General features: G+C 40.8%; 1 protein-coding gene across 1 annotated transcript in view; it reads right to left on the bottom strand.

The window, feature by feature from the left end:
• Positions 1-9,532: 9,532 nt before the first annotated feature.
• The window catches only part of snupn (snurportin 1), a 48,032-nt gene continuing 38,895 nt past the window's right edge, over positions 9,533-18,669 (bottom strand). The window contains exons 5-9 of the mRNA XM_060914379.1: positions 17,109-17,205; positions 16,916-17,013; positions 16,672-16,749; positions 16,499-16,579; positions 9,533-10,537 (exon numbers count right to left, since the gene is read on the bottom strand). Of these exons, the coding sequence (XP_060770362.1) occupies positions 10,247-10,537; positions 16,499-16,579; positions 16,672-16,749; positions 16,916-17,013; positions 17,109-17,205 (645 nt within the window). The 3' untranslated portion in view covers positions 9,533-10,246. The remainder of the gene's footprint in view (positions 10,538-16,498; positions 16,580-16,671; positions 16,750-16,915; positions 17,014-17,108; positions 17,206-18,669) is intronic.

Below are 18,669 nucleotides of genomic sequence, written 5' to 3'. Positions count from 1 at the left end.
TCATTTTGATAATGTACTAAGCCAACACCTGGAGACTGCAGCTGGAAATGCAAAGTACTTGTCACCAGCTATTCAAAATGAGATGATTTCATGCTGTGGTGATGAAATCCGAGATGCTATTGTTCAAAGAATTCAGAAATCAAAGTATTTCACAGTATTGGCTGATGAGACATCTGACATTAGTGGGATGGAGCAGTTGTCAATCTGCATTCATTATGTATCTGATGATTTTCAGATAAACGAGGATTTTCTTGGATTCTGTCCACTTCTTAAGCAGGATTCTGCATCCATCACACAAGCCATCATTGAACAGTTACAGAAATGGGGGCTTCATGTCTCTTTTTCTGTAGGGCCAAGGGTACGATGGTGCCAGCAACATGAGTGGAAGGCTGAATGGAGTTCAGAAGAAGATCAAAGAGCTTCAACCACGAGCCCTTTATACTCATTGTTGTAGCCATGCCTTGAATCTTGTCATGGTCCATGGATGTACAGATGTCCCAATAGTGAGGAACACTATGATCTTAATTGAGAAGGTGGCTGTTTTCTTCTCAGCAGGCACCAAGAAACACAAGCTGCAGGACAACGTTTTGCAAGAACAGGGAAGTGATGGACCCAGAGGAATTCCACTGATGTCTGAAACTAGATGGGGTCCAGGATAAAAACAGTGAGTGCCTTTATATCAAAGCTTGGGCCAACTCACAGTGCACTGCAAGACATTGAAAGTGACTGCACTCATGACTCCGAAAAAGCCAGCAGGTTGCGTAACTCAATTGAATCCTTTGACACAATCATCACATCGGTTGTAACACAAAATGTTCTGGGATATATATGGCCACTGACCATAAAACTGCAGTCACCAAGTGTAGACCTTTTAAGTGCCTACAAAGAAGGAAGACAAGTGGCAGAAGTCATTGAGAGCCTTCGCAGTGAAGAAAGATTCAGCAAAATTTATCAACAAGCAGTGCAGCTGGCAAACACCATTGATGTTATCCCTGTGAAAAAAAGAATAGTTGTGAAACAGAAACACAGGGGCAATGCACCTGCCCAATCAATTGCAGAGCATTACAGGTTGAATTTATTCATTCCCTTCATTGATCATGTAACAAACGAATTGAGAACCCGGTTTGCAGAGTCCACTGACCCTGCCCTGCTTGCAGCCTTCTTAGTGCCTACAGCTTTGCCACAGCTCAGTGGGGAGAGAGAGGACAGTCTATTGTCATGGTATAAAGAGGACTTGCCTTATCCTGACACTGCAGAGCAGGAAATACACAGATGGAAGCATCAGTTCCAGAATTATACTGGGCTTCTCCCTGCTACTGCAAGGGAAACATTGCAGAGTGGATTTTTATCCAAACATTCAGCGCATGCTTTTGCTGTTCTTGACATTACCAGTCACCACTTGCTCATGTGAAAGGTCTTTTTTGGCATTACATCAACTCAAAACCTGGCTTCGTTCTACCATGGGTGATGAAAGGTTATCTGGTCTGGCTGTCATGCATGTCCACCAAAACATCGAAATCAATCCCCAGCAAGTGCTCCAAAGATGGGATGCCTCTGGCCACAGAAGACTAGTGACTTGTTTTGATAAAAGGTGAGACTTAATGTAATCTAAAGATATTAACTATTATGACGTGTTGCATGTACTACGGTTGGTGCTGTATTAATGGGAGGAATGGAGGGAAATGCTAATGTATTAATTGTTTGCCTATTCATTGTGTTATTACAGTTAATGGTGTGAACACTCCATTTCAGAGGATGGATGGATCGCCACCATTCCAGAAGAGTCCAAGCTAGACTGATGCCTTTGCATTACAGCCCAGAGTGAATGTCTCTCTCCACACACATAACTCTCTCTCTCTTTCTCACTCACTCACTCACTCACTCACTCACTCACTCACTCACTCACTCACTCACTCACAGACACACAAATAATACACTCTCACACATCCTCTCTAATACATAGTCTTCACACAGAACTAAGGCTACGTTCACACTGCAGGCTGAAGTGACTCAAATCCGATCTTTTCGCCCATATGTGACCTGTATCCGATCTTTTATTGACAATATGAACGACACAGATCCGATTTTTTCAAATCCGACCCAGGTCGTTTGGATATGTGGTCCTAATTCCGATTCCTATCCGCTCTTTTCATATGCGACTTCAGTCTGAACTGCCAGGTCGCATTCATCCGACTTACATGTCATCAACAAGCCACAAACGTCACTATTCTGCGCTGAAGTAGGCGGCGGGTCTCTCAAAAAAAGTTACAACAACATGGCGCATGACATCAATGCGAGGGACGCTTCGGGCTGTGAAGGTTCTGAATCTTCTCAATGGAAGGACGCAGAGGTTAGGGAGCTGATTTCCATTTGGGGGGATGCAGCTATTCAAGCTAGATTGGATGGGTCATACCGCAACCAGGCGGTTTTACTTCCGTAAACACTGGCCATGCTCACTGCGTGTGACGTCGTCGTATCCTGCAATGCGCATGCGGAACACTTTTAGGTCGCTTTTCGTTCATACTGAGGATCACATACAAGTCGCATATATTTGTTAATGTGAACGACCTCACAAAAAAATCGGATTTCACAAAAAAATCGGAATTGAGCATTAAGCCTTGCAGTGTGAACGTAGAGTAATAGTCCTACATTCTAATGTAATTTAAGATAATGAAATGTAAATAATGCCAATACTTCAGGTAGCTGAGCAATACACTCAGTTCAGTTCAGTTTTGACTTTTATGTCAGACAAAACTCCACAGTTATGATGGCACAGTTTTAGAATTGTTGAAGTAAATGTGTTGTGAGCCAAACTTACATTACAGGCAATGGTGAGAACACTCTGTTTCAGAGAATGCATGCAAATGGATCTCAATTCAAGACAGCCAGATAGACTGATGCCTTTACATTACTGCTCAGAATGTCTCTACACATACAGACACCCACAAATAACACACAAACTCTCTCACACACACACACACACACACACACACACACACACACACACACACTATTATTATAAGGTGTAATACTAAAGCTTACAATTCAGCAGTTCACACCCTTTCTGTCATGTGTATGCTGCAATGTAAATAATGCCAATACTTTAGGTAACTGGTACTTTAGGTATGTATACTCAGTTCAAGAGTTCACTACCTTTCTACTTTTATGTCAGATAAAACACCACAGTTATGGTGCCACAGTTTTAGAATTGTTAAAATAAATGTGTCCACCACCAAATCTATCCTTGGTTTGATATTTATTTATTTATTTATTTATTTAAGTTGTGCCGGTGGTGGTGGGGCTTCGGTGCTGTCAGCCATGTTTGACCTCGGTATTTGAAAAATCCTGGCTACGGCCCTGACTTCAACCCTATTGAAAATATATGGACCGTGCTTATAAGTTGAGTCCATGCCAAGAAAAAAAACAACAAATTTAATTGAACTTTACCAATTCTACCATGGCCTTTCTGCGTGGAGTTTGCATGTTCTTCCCATGTCTGTGTGGGTTTCCTCTGGGTGCTCTGGTTTCCCCCACAGTCCAAAGACATGCAGGTTAGGTTAATTGGTGGCTTTAAATTGACCGTAGGTGTGAGTGTGAATGATTGTTTGTCTCTGTGTGTCAGCCCTGCGATGTCCAGAGTGTACCCCTCCTCTCGCCCATAGTCAGCTGAGATAGGTTCCAGCTTGCCTGCGACCCTGTAGAACAGGATAAGCGGCTACAGATGATGGATGGATGGAATTCTACCATGAAGAGTTGTGAAACATCCAACCAGAGTTCTGCCAGAAGCTTTTTCATGGTAAACAAAAACGTTTGGTCAAGATGAATCTTGCGAAGAGACATTTTACTTAAATATTAGGTGTGCTGTTTGTATATTTTTGACCCTGCATGTATAATTTTGACCCTGTGTTGATTCCAGAAAACCCAAAGAAAATTAAAACTTGTGCACCAAATATTAGAGTTTTTTTTTTTAATTAAAGATGTAAGCTGGCCATTCTGCCACAGAAAAATAACAGTTCAAAGAAATTACTGAAAGCCCAAATATTGCCATGACATTCATTTCACTGTATGTAAACTTCTGACCACAACTGTATGTTATAAAATATTCACAACTATGCCAGATAACACACTGGAAAAAGTATTAAAACTATTTAACAAGATCTGGGATTCTGGTCAACTTCCAACAGCATGGAAACATGCAACAATAGTGCCTGTTCTAAAACCAGGGAAAGACTCCTCTGACCCTTCTAGTTATAGACCACTTGCCTTAACATCACAATTATGCAAAACCATGGAATGGATAATCACGGTAAGATGAAATCACTTTTTCAAAATCAGTGGTTTCTTTTCTCCATATCGGCGTGGATTCCATAAGGGCCGTAATACGATGGACTCAGTATTATGTTTAGAGTCTGATAGTAGAAAAGCACGGACTAAATTAGGGAGGTAATAGTCGCGGTATTTTTTTTTTGATAGAGAAAGCCTATGATGTGCTTTGTAAAAAGGTATTTATGAATTAAATTATTTGGGAATAGGTGGCAGGGCATATAATTGGATTCTGGATTTTTTTATTTGATAGAAAGATATGGGTAAGGGTAGGTGCGGAATATTCCAATGTATATACAGTCGAGAATGGAACTCCACAAGGTAGTGTGTTTAGCCCATTTTTATTAAACATTATGATCAATGATATCTTCTCAACAGTTGAACAAGGTATAGGTAAATCTCTCTATGCAGATGATGGGGCCTTATGGATCAGAGGCCGCAATATACAGTATCATACGTCAAAACAAAAATGCAAGCCGTAATAAATGGGGATTTAGATAATCAGTTTCCAAAACACAAGTAATATGTTTTACAAGAAGGCATAAAATCACACCTATTTATATAAAATTATATGATCATCCTCTTGAGCAAGTCAAGGCAGTAAGATTTTTAGGAGTTTGGTTTGATAAAAAGCTAACATGGAAGATTCACTTGGATAAGGTCAAAAATAAATGTAAAAAGATACTCAATATTCTCCGGTGTTTGGCAGGACAAACTTGGGGAGCAAGCAGACAGTCCTTAAAAAAAAAAACATATACTGGGCACTTATGAGATGTGTTTGATTATGGATGTCTAGCTTATGTCTGCAGCAGAATCAAACATTAAAATATTAGCTGTACTACAAGCTCAGGCTTTGAGAATTTGCATCCCCAGTGTCTTCACTGCAGGTGGAAATGGGGGAAGTGCCATTAAGGATCAGAAGGCTACAACTGATGATGGCATACTGGGTCAATCTTCAGGGGCATTATGACAACCATCCTGCTAAAAGTATTCCAAAAGATTGTTGGGAATGTCATGAATCTAATTTCCAAAGTTTTGGCTGGATACGTGATGCTAAAGCAGAGAGTATTGGTCTACATCAGCTACAGTACTACCCAACAGTCCCAGTATCACCAGTCCTACCATGGTTATTCCCAATACCAGTTGTAGATTTAAATATGGGGTGGCACGGTGGTGTAGTGGTTAGTGCTGTCGCCTCACAGCAAGAAGGTCCGGGTTCGAGCCCCGTGGCTGGCGAGGGCCTTTCTGTGCGGAGTTTGCATGTTCTCCCCGTGTCTGCATGGGTTTCCTCCGGGTGCTCCAGTTTCCCTCACAGTCCAAAGACATGCAGGTTAGGTTAACTGGTGACTCTAAATTAACCGTAGGTGTGAATGAGAGTGTGAATGGTTGTCTGTGTCTATGTGTCAGCCCTGTGATGACCTGGCGACTTGTCCAGGGTGTACCCCGCCTTTCGCCCATAGTCAGCTGGGATAGGCTCCAACTTGCCTGCGACCCTGTAGAAGGATAAAGCGGCTAGAGATAATGAGATGAGATGAGATGAAATAAGAAAGATTCTTTAATTTCCATCAGTGAGAGATATTGTACAAAATTATTTGGATTTTTCCAAATAATATAAATAGGTGTCATTACAAGGTGAATGTGGGATAAATATTGCAACTATGATGATCCAAAAGCTGAAGGCCAAAGTTTGAAGACTGATATAAAGACAAAGCCATGACATATATGATATTTGATATTTATTTTACATTTAGAAAGGGAGATACAAACATTAAAACTGATCCTTTTGATTTTTGACAGTTAACCCTGCAGCCATGTATGACTATTTCAGCTACCTGTGATGATAAAAATAAAATCTGTGAAATGTAACACACTAAATGTCTTCTTTGGTACAGCAGATGTCATAATGCCATGTTGTTCTGTGATTTAAAGGAAGAATGCTTTGCCTTTTTAAATACAGACTCGAAGACCAGTTACTGAATTCTCAGCCATTTAGTTCTTCACTAAGAATTTCCAAAGGATGTAGCAATGGATCTGTGATGAGTAGGCTGATGAAGTGTTAATTGGGGGGAGAGGAGGAACCCACACTGACACCCACACCACCTCTTTCTGTTGAATGTGAAAAGGTCAGGTTAGTGACACATTTAGAAAAAAACAGCAACATGAAACTAGGTTAGCGCTCAGTCAAGATGATGTAAGGAGACGTGTGGTTTTAAAAGAGGGGTTTTGGTATTAGTCACAGGTTGCTTTCCAGGAACATGGAACCCATCAGTGTGCAAAAGCCCTACTTTTTCAATATGAGGGCACTGAAATTATCATGTTATATTGTTCCTAGAATGAATGACAAACCGACTGTATACTGTACATAACGCAAGATTAAAATGTGTCCTTGCTCCAGCTTGAGGTTTATTTTATACACTAGCAATTTCAACACCAGATAGGCTGAGTGAATTAAATTGTCAGTTGACATCCCCCCTATCCCACTCTGTCCGTCCCTCTGAGTTACATGTCAAACCTGAGATCGAGATGCTGACCTCTTCTGCTCCTCGGACCTGCCTGAGCCATCCTGATGCCCTACGTCTGGTTGGAGTCTCATCATGTCGCTCCTATGGAGGACGGCCCCATATGGACAGTCAAAAGTCACACTTGGAAGATGCTCTGGACACTTACAGTAATGCTTTTATGGCTGAGGACTACAGTTAACTTGCTAACTTTCGGACTGCAGTTGTTATGAACAGTTTTGCCTTCAAGTTTCCATCAATGAACAGCTGATAACTTCAACAGAACAGACTTCATATTAAAACTATAATGAATTTCCTGGTTACACGGTTATACTTTAGGACTCCGTAAGACACAATTGTACAACCCCGATTCCAAAAAAGTTGGGACAAAGTACAAATTGTAAATAAAAACAAAATGCAATAATTTACAAATCTCAAAAACTGATATTGTATTCACAATAGAACATAGACAACATATCAAATGTCGAAAGTGAGACATTTTGAAATTTCATGCCAAATATTGGCTCATTTGAAATTTCATGACAGCAATACATCTCAAAAAAGTTGGGACAGGGGCAATAAGAGGCTGGAAAAGTTAAAGGTACAAAAAAGGAACAGCTGGAGGACCAAATTGCAACTCATTAGGTCAATTGGCAATAGGTCATTAACATGACTGGGTATAAAAAGAGCATCTTGGAGTGGCAGCGGCTCTCAGAAGTAAAGATGGGAAGAGGATCACCAATCCCCCTAATTCTGCGCCGACAAATAGTCGAGCAATATCAGAAAGGAGTTCGACAGTGTAAAATTGCAGAGTTTGAACATATCATCATCTACAGTGCATAATATCATCAAAAGATTCAGAGAATCTGGAAGAATCTCTGTGCGTAAGGGTCAAGGCCGGAAAACCATACTTGGTGCCCGTGATCTTCGGGCCCTTAGACGGCACTGCATCACATACAGGCATGTTTCTGTATTGGAAATCACAAAATGGGCTCAGGAATATTTCCAGAGAACATTATCTGTGAACACAATTCACCGTGCCATCCGCCGTTGCCAGCTAAAACTCTATAGTTCAAAGAAGAAGCCATATCTAAACATGATCCAGAAGCGCAGACGTCTTCTCTGGGCCAAGGCTCATTTAAAATGGACTGTGGCAAAGTGGAAAACTGTTCTGTGGTCAGACAAATCAAAATTTGAAGTTCTTTATGGAAATCAGGGACGCCGTGTCATTTGGACTAAAGAGGAGAAGGACGACCCAAGTTGTTATCAGCGCTCAGTTCAGAAGCCTGCATCTCTGATGGTATGGGGTTGCATTAGTGCGTGTGGCATGGGCAGCTTACACATCTGGAAAGACACCATCAATGCTGAAAGGTATATCCAGGTTCTAGAGCAACATATGCTCCCATCCAGACGACGTCTCTTTCAGGGAAGACCTTGCATTTTCCAACATGACAATGCCAAACCACATACTGCATCAATTACAGCATCATGGCTGCGTAGAAGAAGGGTCCGGGTACTGAACTGGCCAGCCTGCAGTCCAGATCTTTCACCCATAGAAAACATTTGGCGCATCATAAAACGGAAGATACGACAAAAAAAGACCTAAGACAGCTGAGCAACTAGAATCCTACAGTAGACAAGAATGAGTTAACATTCCTATCCCTAAACTTGAGCAACTTGTCTCCTCAGTCCCCAGACATTTACAGACTGTTGTAAAGAGAAAAGGGGATGTCTCACAGTGGTAAACATGGCCTTGTCCCAACTTTTTTGAGATGTGTTGTTATCATGAAATTTAAAATCACCTAATTTTTCTCTTTAAATGATACATTTTCTCAGTTTAAACATTTGATATGTCATCTATGTTCTATTCTGATATGGAATTTTGAAACTTCCACATCATTGCATTCCGTTTTTATTTACAATTTGTACTTTGTCCCAACTTTTTTGGAATCGGGGTTGTAAAACAGGGTGCCCACTCACACCTGATTGTCATCCCATTGATTGAAAACACCTGACTCTAATTTCACCTTCAAATTAACTGCTAACCCTAGAGGTTCACATACTTTTGCCACTCACAGATATGTAATATTGGCTCATTTTCCTCAATAAATAAATGACCAAGTATAATATTGTTGTCTCATTTGTTTAACTGGGTTCTCTTTATCTACTTTTAGGACTTGTGTGAAAATCTGATGTTTTAGGTCATATTTATGCAGAAATATAGAAAATTCTAAAGGATTCACAAACTTTCAAGCATCTATGTTCTCTTCTGAATAAAATATGGAATTTTGAAACTTCCACATCATTGCATTCCGTTTTTATTTACAATTTGTACTTTGTCCCAACTTTTTTGGAATCGGGGTTGTAGAAGTGAGTTATTTATAATCATGTTATCTGTTATCACCCAAATGAGGATGGGTTCCCTTTTGAGTCTAGTTCCTCTCGAGGTTTCTTCCTCATATCATCTCAGGGAGTTTTTCCTGCCATCATCACCACAGGCGTGCTCATCAGTGATAAATTAGGGATAAAATTAGCTCATGTTTAAAGTCTTTAATTTTCTGTAAAGCTGCTTTGCGACAATGTGTATTGTTAAAAGCACTATAGAAATAAACTCAACCTGACATTTAAGAATTTCAGAGATTTGAGTTTCATTTCAATCAGTGAACACATTCCCACAATCAATGGTTTTGCACACAAACACATTTTGCCTTAGCGATTTTATTCAGACAAGCTTCCTAGGCAAACCTACACATGTAATTTAACTTAAATTGTTTAAGCTAAATTATTTAAGCTAAATTCTCTTTAAAAAAAATTAAAGCAAGCAAGCAAAAGGGGAGGGGGTTCCAGAAGTATCCAAAATGTCAAGAATAAAAAAAATACACTTATTAATACAGCGTTAAGAGTTTTTCTAAGCATCCTCATTGAAAAGGATGGTTTACGTTTAAAACTTCAAAATGTAATTTTCCAGAAAAGGCATTCAGACAACTTTATAGCATTGTACACAGAATGGTGTTTTGTAAATTCCACTTAATACAAGTTTACATCTGATAAACCAAGCTGGATTTTCTTTGCTTTTTCGTGTCATCCTCAAGCTACAGTGTTAAACCATTAAATAATTAATCAAACCATATTATTGAAGCAATTTGAACAATTTTACTGAATGATGAAGGCTAAGACAAAGGAAACAAAATGTAAACCGTTCTGGAAATGTTGTTCGAAACAGTATTGGAGGTTTAACTGATCAATAACGAATGCCAAATTTATCATGTCTGAAGCTCCACATACAGTGTGGAAAGTAAAGTAGCTGTCTCCAAGCTCATCTAAAATTGACAGGGTTTCAGAAAACACTGAATAAATCCCAGAACGTGTGTCCATCAGTATTGAGAATTCCTTGACACAATACAAAACCAGTAGTTGCTGAGCCACTAGCAATCAGGTCTCTGTGTGTGCTTTATGGTTGCTGCGTCTGGCGTGGACAGATGCTCGAGCTCATATCTCCCGTCCTGATCTGCAGGCCGAACCTGACTGGACTGCTTCTTTTGCTCCAAGATCTGCTGCATCTGGTGTGCAGCGTAGTCCGGCTTGGTGGTGAGGGGGCACTGTGGCACCTCGATACCTAGGATGTCTGGCACCATGTAAGGTCTGAGCCATCCCACCAGTGGGGTTGTGCCTGGGGTATAGTGAGTCTCATGGTGGTAGAACAGGAGTCCATCTACCTGGAGGCGGGAGTCAAAGGCATAGTGAATGTTATGTGCTCATAGTGAATAAGGACCGTGAACATAAGTGCAGTGAATATTACGCAAGAGTTGTGAATAAGCATAGTGACTATTGCACAAGTGTCCTGAAAATTATGCAAATGGAGTGAATTAGCATCGTGAATATTGCACTAGTGTCATGAATAAGCATAGTGAATACTGCACAAGTACAGTGAATAAACAGTGAATATGATGCAAGTGTCATGAATAAGCATAGTGAATACTGCACAAGTATAGTGAATAAGCATAATGAATATTGTGCTAGTGTCATGAATAAGCATAGTGAATACTGCAGATGAGTAGCATGCTATAGATGCACAATGGTGTAACAGGGAAAAAAATAAATTCAGGTTTTGATTTTATGTACTGAAATAACTATTAGGCACAATTTTTACAATATCTATATAAAATTAGTTGTTTTTACCCATTTAAACCTCGAAATCAGAATTTTAATGATTACCCATAATGCATTGTTTATCGCGCTAAAACAAGCAAAACGTCATAAGACAGTGGAAATACTACCTTTACGTGGCGTCTTTCTCGATCGCACGTGGCTAGAAGCGTACCTCCTAGAACATTCCTGGGTGGTCACGGACTGTCACATAGCCTAGTTTGGTTGTGAAACACGCTAGGATGGAATATTTTCGTGAGTTTAGTGGCAAACTTTTGCGCCGCAATTTCTCTATTCTCGAAATTTGTAACCTGAAACCCTACAAGAAATGTTTCATAATGTTTGGGATTTTGAAAAATGCTTCTAGCAAGTTTATTTCGCTGTATTTTTCCGTGAAACTTGGCATAAAATCATCCTTAAGTGATGAGCGTGACATTGTTATTTTGGTATGGGTCACGGAGTTAGTTGGAAGCGGGAGAAATGAAAGTTTCTCAACTACAGCAGCACTTCTCACCATAGATGGCTGGCGTGTTTCACAGCGTTTGGGATTTACTAAATTGACAATCTCTAGATCTACTGAAGCTACGAGGATATAAAGCACCAGGATTCAAATGCCGCTTTTCCACTACCAACGCAGCCGAGTTGGGCTGAGCCGTGCCGTGCTGAGTTGGGCTGAGTCGAGCTGAGCGGGGCTGTTGGAGTTGCATTTCGACTACAACCGCGCTGAACCGTGCTGGCTGGAAGTGGGTGGACACATTGGGTGGAGTTAGCGAAAGTGGGTGGACGTCATGTGATGTCGTTAGGCGGTGCAAACAGTGACATCAGTGACCTTTTAAGCGGTAGTCTCATGACCCGGATAGTAAACAAACATGGAGGACATGGAGTCGTTAGTGTTGCTGGTCTTGGTGCTGTGGCTTGTTGTCACCAACAACGCCAACAGATACTGGCAAGAGCGTATAGATGAGGCGAGGCGCATAAGGCTTCAGAAATTCTCGTAATTCTTCTTCCGGGTTTACAGTGTTTACAGATCCCAGCGCGCTCGCGGGGCGTGTGTGGGCATGTGAGGACACTCCTCCTCACCAATCAGTGCACAGGGGAGTGTCTGCTCACGCCCCCAACCTCACTCAGCTCGGTTTGGCTCGCTTCAGCCCCACTCCAAAACCGTGCGAGTTTTGGGTGCTGAGTAGGGCTGAAGCGAGCTGAGTCGTGCTGCTCTGAGGTAGTCGAAACGCGAGCCGTGTCGGGCTGAAGTGAGCTGAAAAAGGGCCATAATTTACTGGGTGAGAAGTATTATATATATTTTTTGAAAGGTTTATTCGCGCTACAAGTCCATGAAAGTTGGAATTGTTCGTGAAGGGGTTAGTTAGATTTTGGTAGCGTGACGCACACAACAAGCAAAAGAAAAAACAAATTTTCTTCCGAATTTCCTTGCTTTATCAAAATTATTTTTTGATACATTAAAAGACTGTTTATAATATTTAAGTGATTTTTTATTATAGAGAATATTTGATCAAAACTTTCAAAACAGCATTCAAAGTGATTTTTCACGGGTGTAAATGTTACGCGTGACGTCCACAATTACGTTAAATTTTAAGAACTAAAATTCTGTTAAAAATTCTAGATTTGTGCTATCATTCTGGGGTTTTGCTGAATAATACTTTAGGGAGTTCTCTTACAATGCTGAAAATTCAATGAGTTTTGGTGAAATTCTAGAAAAGTTATTTACATTTTAACGCGCCCGATAGCGATTGTGCTCACACAGCGTGCTACTCATATGCACAAGTACAGTGAATAAACAGTGAATATTATGCAAGTGTAGTGAAAATTACGCAAGTGTCATGAATAAGCATAATGAATACTGCCCAAGTATAGTGAATAAGCATAATGAATATTGCGCTAGTGTCATGAATAAGCATAGCGAATACTGCCCAAGTATAGTGAATAAGCATAATGAATATTGCGCTAGTGTCATGAATAAGCATAGCGAATACTGCCCAAGTATAGTGAATAAGCATAATGAATATTGCGCTAGTGTCATGAATAAGCATAGCGAATACTGCACAAGTATAGTGAATAAACAGTGAATATTATGCAAGTGTAGTGAAAAAACAGTGAATATTATGCAAGTGTAGTGAAAAAACATTGTGAATTTTTCATAAGTGTAGTGAAAATTAGGTAAGCGTATCGAGTATTGCGTAAATGTAGTGAATATCATGCAAGCATAGTACACTGTATGGAAGCACTATCTGTTAGGGTGCTTTAGCATATCCAGAGTTTCGTCTGTTTGAGCCCTCATGCATTTCCCCCCAGTGCGGTTTATTTAGCAGGTGTGAACACATTAACCTCACATCCGCTGCGGACCTAACACGATCTGTCTGAGGTGCTCCCAGTCCAGTTCTAATCGAAACCCAGTGTTTGACTGCAGTGAGAAAGTGAGTCGATCCTGAATCAACCCAGCTGCAGGAAGTGAACCAAACATGCCATGCATTTTGGGTTGCACACCATATTTTTTTTTGTAGATGTGAACTACTAAACTGAAAATCACAAGGTACAGCTAAGGTACAGCTGAGCCAGAGCTGGGGACAGAGCTGAAGTGCTCCATGTGCTCTGGACCGACAAACAAAGGGAGAAAATGCTGGAAGCAATACATAAAACATTTTGAACTACTTATTTATATAATTCTCCAATCATGTACTTCGTGAAGAGTCAGTGCTCCCTGTGCTCGAGTGATCATTGGGATTTCTGTGCACTCCTGGGAAAATGTTGCTTACTTTTTCCTGTCGCCATACTTCTGACCAATTAATGAAAAAAGGTCTTACATGTTCAGCCTTTCAGGTTCCTTTTGGGAATTTTTAAGTTATTTTCAGTGTTAACCCAAGCCAAACAAATCAAAAGTATCAGCTTTGCTCTGATTCACTTCACACTCTGCAAACTGACTCATGAAAGTGCTCTTTATTATACTTCTACAATATCAGGCATTTATCAAGCACCTTTTCTGTTCTTATGATGGCTAGAGTTTATACAGTGCTTTATGCACACTAAAATGGATCTCAAAACAGTAGGTCTTATGGCTCATCAGCCACATCAACCGATTGTTTCCATCACTGTTTACGGCACCTTCTCTGTATCGACCTCTGAATATGTGCAATTTCTATTCTTTTTTTTTTTAGTGAAGCCAAGAAGCCTTTGTCACACGTCCACTCAAGCACAGACAAACACACAGTGAAATTTAACCTCTGCATTTAACCCATCTGAAGCAGTGAACACACACACGAGCAATAGACACACATAACCAGAGCAGTTGGCAGCTAGGGCCGAACGATTTTAAGAAAAAAATGAATTGCGATTTTTCTGGAAGATATTGCGATTTCGATTTCAACCACGATTTTTTTTCTTTAAATCGAGTTTCAGTGCAAATTAATTAATACAATGAATTCCATAAAGCTAATGCAAGAATGAAAACTGAGGTCAACAGATTTCAAATGTAGGCCTGTTTATTAACATAGAGTGCCTGAGGAACAAGTTATAATAACTTAAAATAAAAAGAGAGCCATCTTTCTTAAGTAAACTTTTGCTTCTTTTACTTTCCCATCTACAACATATCAGACATAAAAAAGGTTGATCAATGGCTCAGCAGCATCAAAATATTGCACTTTTGTAAAAGAATGTACATAAGCATTATAAATTATAACTAGAGCCAACAATTCCCCTGTGGGAAATACTGTAAGAGTGATGCAGTGCGCGCAGCAGTCGCTATTGCAGGAGCTGCACTGTACTGTGTGAATGTGTGACTTGCCATGATCCTAAAAGCCTGTGTCTCTCTGAGAGGGAGCAGCCCCTCCCTCCTGTGTGTGTGTGTGTGTGTGTGTGTGTGTGTGTGTGTGTGTGTGTGTGTGTGTGAGAGAGCGAGCAGCCCCTCCCCCACCCGCGCGCTGCGAGCAGAGACACAGAGAGGCTGTGACACAGAGTGGTAGCTGACACAGAGTGTTTTTACACCATGCTGGGGCAATACACAGAGCATACATGTGTGAAATTATTGACGAAACAAAACATGGGTCAGTTTAGGAGCACTGAGAAAAAACGCGGCTTTGACGATCCCAAAATCGTGTTGTCTGAGATCGCGATTTTCGGTCGAAAACGATAGATCGTTCAGCCCTATGGAGCACTTGCATGTGACGTCACAGCCAATCCAGATTGTGACAGACGCCATCTTGTCAGTCAAATGCCATATTTCCGCCTTCTACTTCTACTTCTGGTTCTATTTCTGCTTTTACTTCTACCTTTTCTTCTGGAAAACCCTACTATATACAATTCTACTACAACGGCTGCGGCTACAAGCTCTCCCTACCTGTGCACGTTTTTTATGTTTTTTGTGTGTATTTTTGCGTGTTGTTCGTCTGTACCAGACTTCAATATCCACTACAACCGTATGGACTTACTGGACATTGGTTTCCAGCAGAAAATGACGGTTTGTAGCGATTTCCATCGCATGCACAACATTCCGGACGAGATAGCGAGACCAGCGGGGTCTCCGTGGATTGTTATCAGAAGCAAAGCGAAGGAGGCGGCGTCGGGAGCGGAAGCAAAAGCGAGGCTGCAGAGCCGGCCTGTTGACTAAGCTCAGAAAACAGCCACTCAAACCTCCACTGCTAAGCCTCTACCTCTCCAACGCCAGATCCATGGTAAACAAGACGGACGATTTGGAATTACCTTATTCTATAATCGGCTGGTCAGTGCTATACTCAATTCTTAAGTGACTTACCCGTCCAATGAGGATTCTTGTTTACAAGATGCCACATCTGAGTCGCTGACAAATCCTGAATTTCTGTAAAGATAACTGTCCAGAGATTTATAGGCACGCAGTGCTTCACCACTGAACAGCGAGGGAAAGTTGATGAGGTAATTATACACGTCCGGGTATTCCGCTGGCAGTTCAAAATCCGGTCGTGAAAACTCCATCCGGTAAGCCATAAGAGTCACTAATCTGTAGATCGTTTATTTTAGACATATATCTAGTTATCTGTTCATTAGAAAAATGAGCCGTGTAGTCCGTCGGTTGAAATTGATCCATTCTGTACACGAGTGCAGCAGTATTCAGCGGTGTTTTTTACCGACAAGATGGCGGCTGTGTACTTTCCGGTCACGTGACTGCAAGATCTCTATTGGCAGCTATGCTACAGTGCCCAGGGAATAGTTGGGGTTAGGTGCCTTGCTCAAGGGCACTTCAGCCCAACCTCAGGCCATGGCTGCCCCATGTTAATCTAACCTGCATGTCTTTGGACCGTGGGGGGAAACCAGAGCACCCGGAGGAAACCCACGCAGACACGGGGAGAACATACAAACCCCACACAGAAAGGCCCCTGTCGGCTGCTGGGCTCAAACCCAGAACCTTCTTGCTCTGAGGTGACGTTGCCAACCACTACACCACCAGACTTTCCATATAATCCACTCTGGAAACCCCACCAGAGAAACAAGTTGTTTTTCAAAACAGTTCAATTACATGCATGAATAAAACATTCCAATGCTCTTACGCTGAAGCTGTAGTCGTGTGCCAGGGCCTTTTGAATGGACTCTGTTGTGCAGCTGATGCTGTTCAGACTCACAAAACGGAACTGCAAACAAATGTGGGGGAACAAGATAGCCAGTACGTTAGATAATAACCTACTGTTAAACCTTTAGCCTTTCGTACGAATAAGGAACTCACAGGGTTTCGTCTGCAAATCTCTGAAAGTCCTTCCACTTCTTTAACCTTCGACTGCAACCAGTAAAACCGGAACTCCGTCTGTTATTAAAAATTTCAATACAGTTCACTTATACCGTACTTGGTTGCCAAGTATGCGTGTTGTCTAAACAATTCAGTAAAAGAACACCCATTTGCAAACATCAGGATGTAAAAAGCAACGACAGCACTGAAATCATGATTAAACTCAAAGAATAAATGGACTCACTGTACAGTTGTAGACAGGATGCCCCCTCCAGCACATCACATCCAGGATGTAGTACGTCCTATCCACTTCACTGTAAATGCAGTCTAGGATGGTGTAGTCTGTAGGAATTCATAAAACAAACCTAATTCCCAAAAGACAGTTGCAGTTGGCGTTTTTAAAATACGTTAAATAAGTTCAGGCCGGTATTACAAACCTTTCCCGATGGCCGAGTTGTGTCTGTTCCCTCCTGGTAGCAAAGAAGGGAAACGATTCATGCAGTATCCACCTTTAGTATATGATGATGTAGAGCCCTATTATGCAAAATTAATTTAATCAATCAATATGTTAAACAATGAGAATTTCAATAGTATTTCAAGTGATTTGCAGGGCTCCTAAGCTCGGGTTACTGTTTCTGCACGTTCATTAGGGTGCATCAGTTGCCCTCACTTTCATAAAATCTGATGCATTTTTGTTTGGGTGTTCCTTTTCACCAATAAAGACATCCTGTAAAATTTTTTTGACCATATTCAAAAGTCTAATGGTGGCACCATGAGGTTCATTTTTTGCCAAAAAACGCTTATTTTATGTTTTCGCGTAAGGTTTGAATCACAATGTTGGACTCCATTTATTGATTCCTTGTGAGCCAGAGATCATGTTAAGAACCTTTGCAAGGGATTGAGAAGCATTAATGTGATTCATAATACATTTGTATTGTTTAAAAGTAGTTGAACAATGATTCAATGAACAGCTAAAACTCAAACTGGGCTTGATAATGTATTTAGAATATGTACTAAAAATGTGGATCTAAGATATTTGGTATACTCTATAACGGACCTGGGCATTTTCCGGCCCGCATCCGGCCCTTTGGTTCATTCTGACCGGCCCGCGTAAGGTTAATTAGAAATTACAAAATAAACGTATTTTCTAATTTTACCCCATGAATGGACTGAATGTGCACTGCTTTTATTTTGAAGTTGTGTTCAACAAAAACGCAATGCGCGCGACATGAACATGACATGAAATCCCACGAAACCTAATCCAGCGATAACTACTTCCGTAATTTGTCCAGACCAACCACAAACTTGTACATCATCCTTCAAACGGTCCAGCCAATCACATAGTGTGACGTCACCAGCAGGCGCCGGAGCCCGAGCCGATCTGTAGCTCTGATTCCTACACCGAATCGACTGATGATCATCCGTCAGCTGTGCTTCGCATCTCCACCTCAGACATTTAACCTGACTCTGATGCACTCGTTAAAGACCAACAGAGACGAGATTTCTCTCACTGAACAAATAAAAAACACCAAATGAGGTGATTAGACTACAAATGTGGGCATCATTATTATAATATGATGCATCTTGCTTGATATTTGGAGTAGAAAGACAATATTGTGATGTCTTTATTGTGTTTTGGGCTGAATGTGACTGAAAAAAATGGTACAAACGTTCACATTTTGTTAACCATTGTTTTGGGAAATTTGATTGAATAAATGACGTTTTTTGTAAGGCAACCTCGTTTCTTCCATACTCTTACCAGTCTTAGCAGCTTGTAAAAACAATGTTATTTATTGCTTTATATAAAGAAATACAATTAATATTATGCAGAATTTAGTTCAGCCTTTTGGTCCGACCCTCCACAAAATTTTCTGTTTCTCATGTGGCCCCATGGAAAAAATAATTGCCCACCCCTGCTCTATAAGGTGCCATAATGTTTCATGAAAAGTGATTGAAATTGTGTCATAAAATAGCAGCTTTTTCCATAACTTTGAGCTC

Source organism: Neoarius graeffei, chromosome 2 (genome assembly GCF_027579695.1).
Source record: "Neoarius graeffei isolate fNeoGra1 chromosome 2, fNeoGra1.pri, whole genome shotgun sequence".
NCBI classification, from domain to species: domain Eukaryota; kingdom Metazoa; phylum Chordata; class Actinopteri; order Siluriformes; family Ariidae; genus Neoarius; species Neoarius graeffei.
Note: the sequence above shows the minus strand (reverse complement) of the source record. Positions and strands in the feature narration are given on the sequence as shown.